This window comes from Suricata suricatta, chromosome 5 (assembly GCF_006229205.1).
Source record: "Suricata suricatta isolate VVHF042 chromosome 5, meerkat_22Aug2017_6uvM2_HiC, whole genome shotgun sequence".
NCBI lineage: Eukaryota > Metazoa > Chordata > Mammalia > Carnivora > Herpestidae > Suricata > Suricata suricatta.
Genome location: NC_043704.1, coordinates 150,495,221 through 150,497,350, shown reverse-complemented (window position 1 = coordinate 150,497,350; position 2,130 = coordinate 150,495,221). Strand labels below are relative to the sequence as shown.

The 2,130-nt window shown below is 45.1% G+C and overlaps 1 protein-coding gene across 1 annotated transcript in view; it reads left to right on the top strand.

Annotated features, from left to right (window-relative positions):
• Nucleotides 1-2,130, top strand: part of LOC115291293 (anoctamin-10) — a 41,717-nt gene that overhangs the window by 33,206 nt on the left and 6,381 nt on the right. The window contains exons 7-8 of the mRNA XM_029938781.1: nt 249-304; nt 1,787-1,861. Of these exons, the coding sequence (XP_029794641.1) occupies nt 249-304; nt 1,787-1,861 (131 nt within the window). The remainder of the gene's footprint in view (nt 1-248; nt 305-1,786; nt 1,862-2,130) is intronic.

Sequence of the window (2,130 nt, the reverse complement as noted above, 5' to 3'; positions counted from 1 at the left end):
TAAAAAATAGTAATTTCAGAACACAGTGCTCTGGTAGTACTGTGGAAAATGTGTCCTAATCTTAGTTTCTTCCCGTGTGATGTTCTTGTGGGTAAGTGGTAGCCATGATTGACAGTGTGGCACGTTTACTCCCTGAGGCTCCATTGCCCAATGTCTCCGCCTCAGCAAACCTGCCTGTTTACCCCCCGACAGCCCCCCACACCGCTCTCTCAGCTAAGAGAAATGTCCTCTCCTGTTTCATATTTTAGAGAATCACAGATTGGAATCTGCCTACCAGAATCATCTAATTCTGAAAGTTTTAGTGGTGAGTAGAGCTTTTTATATTTATATACAAATCCATTTGAATTATGAAACATATGTATACTGGTTAATACTTAGAAATATAAATATGAAAACTGGCTTCTCATTTAAGATAGGAGATATTTAATATGTTTTGTATAGGTAGGCAAGGACGGAGTAAGTGTGTTTACTTGTATGTTCAACAGTCTTACTATAAATGTACACATGGTGTAAGACTTCAAGTATAGAAATTAGTAGCGTAGCCAATTTCTAGTTATTAAAAAAAACGATTAAGCACCTTACAGACATGTTTCTGTCTCTTTTCCCTTTGGTGACTTCTTTGTTTCACTATTTAACAATTCTTTCAGTTGCCCACAGTCTGTTTAGTGATGAACCATAACACTTTTTTTTATTTAGGAAAGAAATTTCTAAGGTCTAATGGGTTCCCAGCATGTTTTGGTGGGTGGGAGGGAAGACCTGTAGAGAAGGCATCGTGTGACCTGCGTGCTGTTTGTGTAAAAGCTCACACATGACGCCTTTTCCCAGCGTTGTTCCAAAATAGAAATAGCAGCTTGGAACCTCTTCCTGTATCAGGCGCTTCCCTCAGCCCTTGGTAACGTACCTGAGGATCAAGAAAGGTTCAGGAAGAGGCCTCTGAACTCTCAGCTGGAGCAGAGTCCATGTCCCTTCCTCCCAGGGAAGGGTTCCCGAGAGAAGAGTCTTTGTTTCCGCTGAGAAATACTCTGAGAAGCTTGTTACCTGGTCGTTCAGGCCTTAAGATCCGAAACCACTGGTCAGAGGGTGTTCAGGTTACTGGAAGTAGGTCTGTTTATAGAGGCGAGTGTGGTAAGGAAATAGAACATTTTTTATAGATAGGTCCTAAAAATTGAACAGTTTTAGCCATTTGGACATTAGAAAAGGGGCAGGTAGCCGTACATACCTAAAACGTCTTTGAAGGCCCCGTTCTAGCGCTGCGAGAGGCCTGGTGCTCAGAATGCGGGTGCTGTCCGCTGTCCCGTGTGTCTGTGCAGCCCCTGGGCGCCAGGCCTTGCAGGGAGGGACGCACTTCCTCTGGGAGCTTGGGGTTAGTGGGGAGTCCCCAGAGACCCCCTTGCCAGGCTTGCGGGGCTCCTCAGGGGAGCAGGGTGGGAGTGAGGTGAGGTCGGCAGGGACTGAGCCCTCCCAGGCTCCCTGGCTTGCTGGTCGGGGCTGGGAAAGGCTGGGCCTTGCTCTCCCTCTCCTGTCAGAATGTAGTAGAAATGAGTTGGTGCTCCGCTGTCCCCTCAGGCCCGGGGTCCCAAACCAGTTCGCTTTCCAAGCTCCTGGTGGCTGTGAGAGTTCTCCTTTTCCAGAGTTTATGGTTGAGCTTGGGGAGGAGGAGCGGCAGAAACCGGTCTGTGCCATCTCCAGATGACCGGAAGTCCCTCACTGCATTTTCAATGCTGGATCTACAACTGTAGTAAAGTGCCACAAAGCAGTGTGAAATGTTTGTATCTTTTTTTGACAGTTCAACTTTCTGAACTGCTTTGCCTCGCTCTTCTACATTGCGTTTGTCTTGAGGGACATGAAGCTGTTGCGTCAGGTGAGTGCGAATAGGAGCAAGTATCAGTTTTGTAGGTTTTAGAGGCACTTTCCTATATTCAGAGATGGTGATTGCCTGCACAATATTGTTTTTGTGAATTAAATCTTACATTGTATATATTTCTAAGCCAATTCCTAATAAGAAACATTAGCAATTACAGTGTGTCATATTCAACTGAAAACAAGTTAGATGAAGCTAACCAACTTGCAAAATTAATCATGCAGTTCAGGAAAATCACAAATCCAGTTCATCTCAAAGCTTATAAAAGC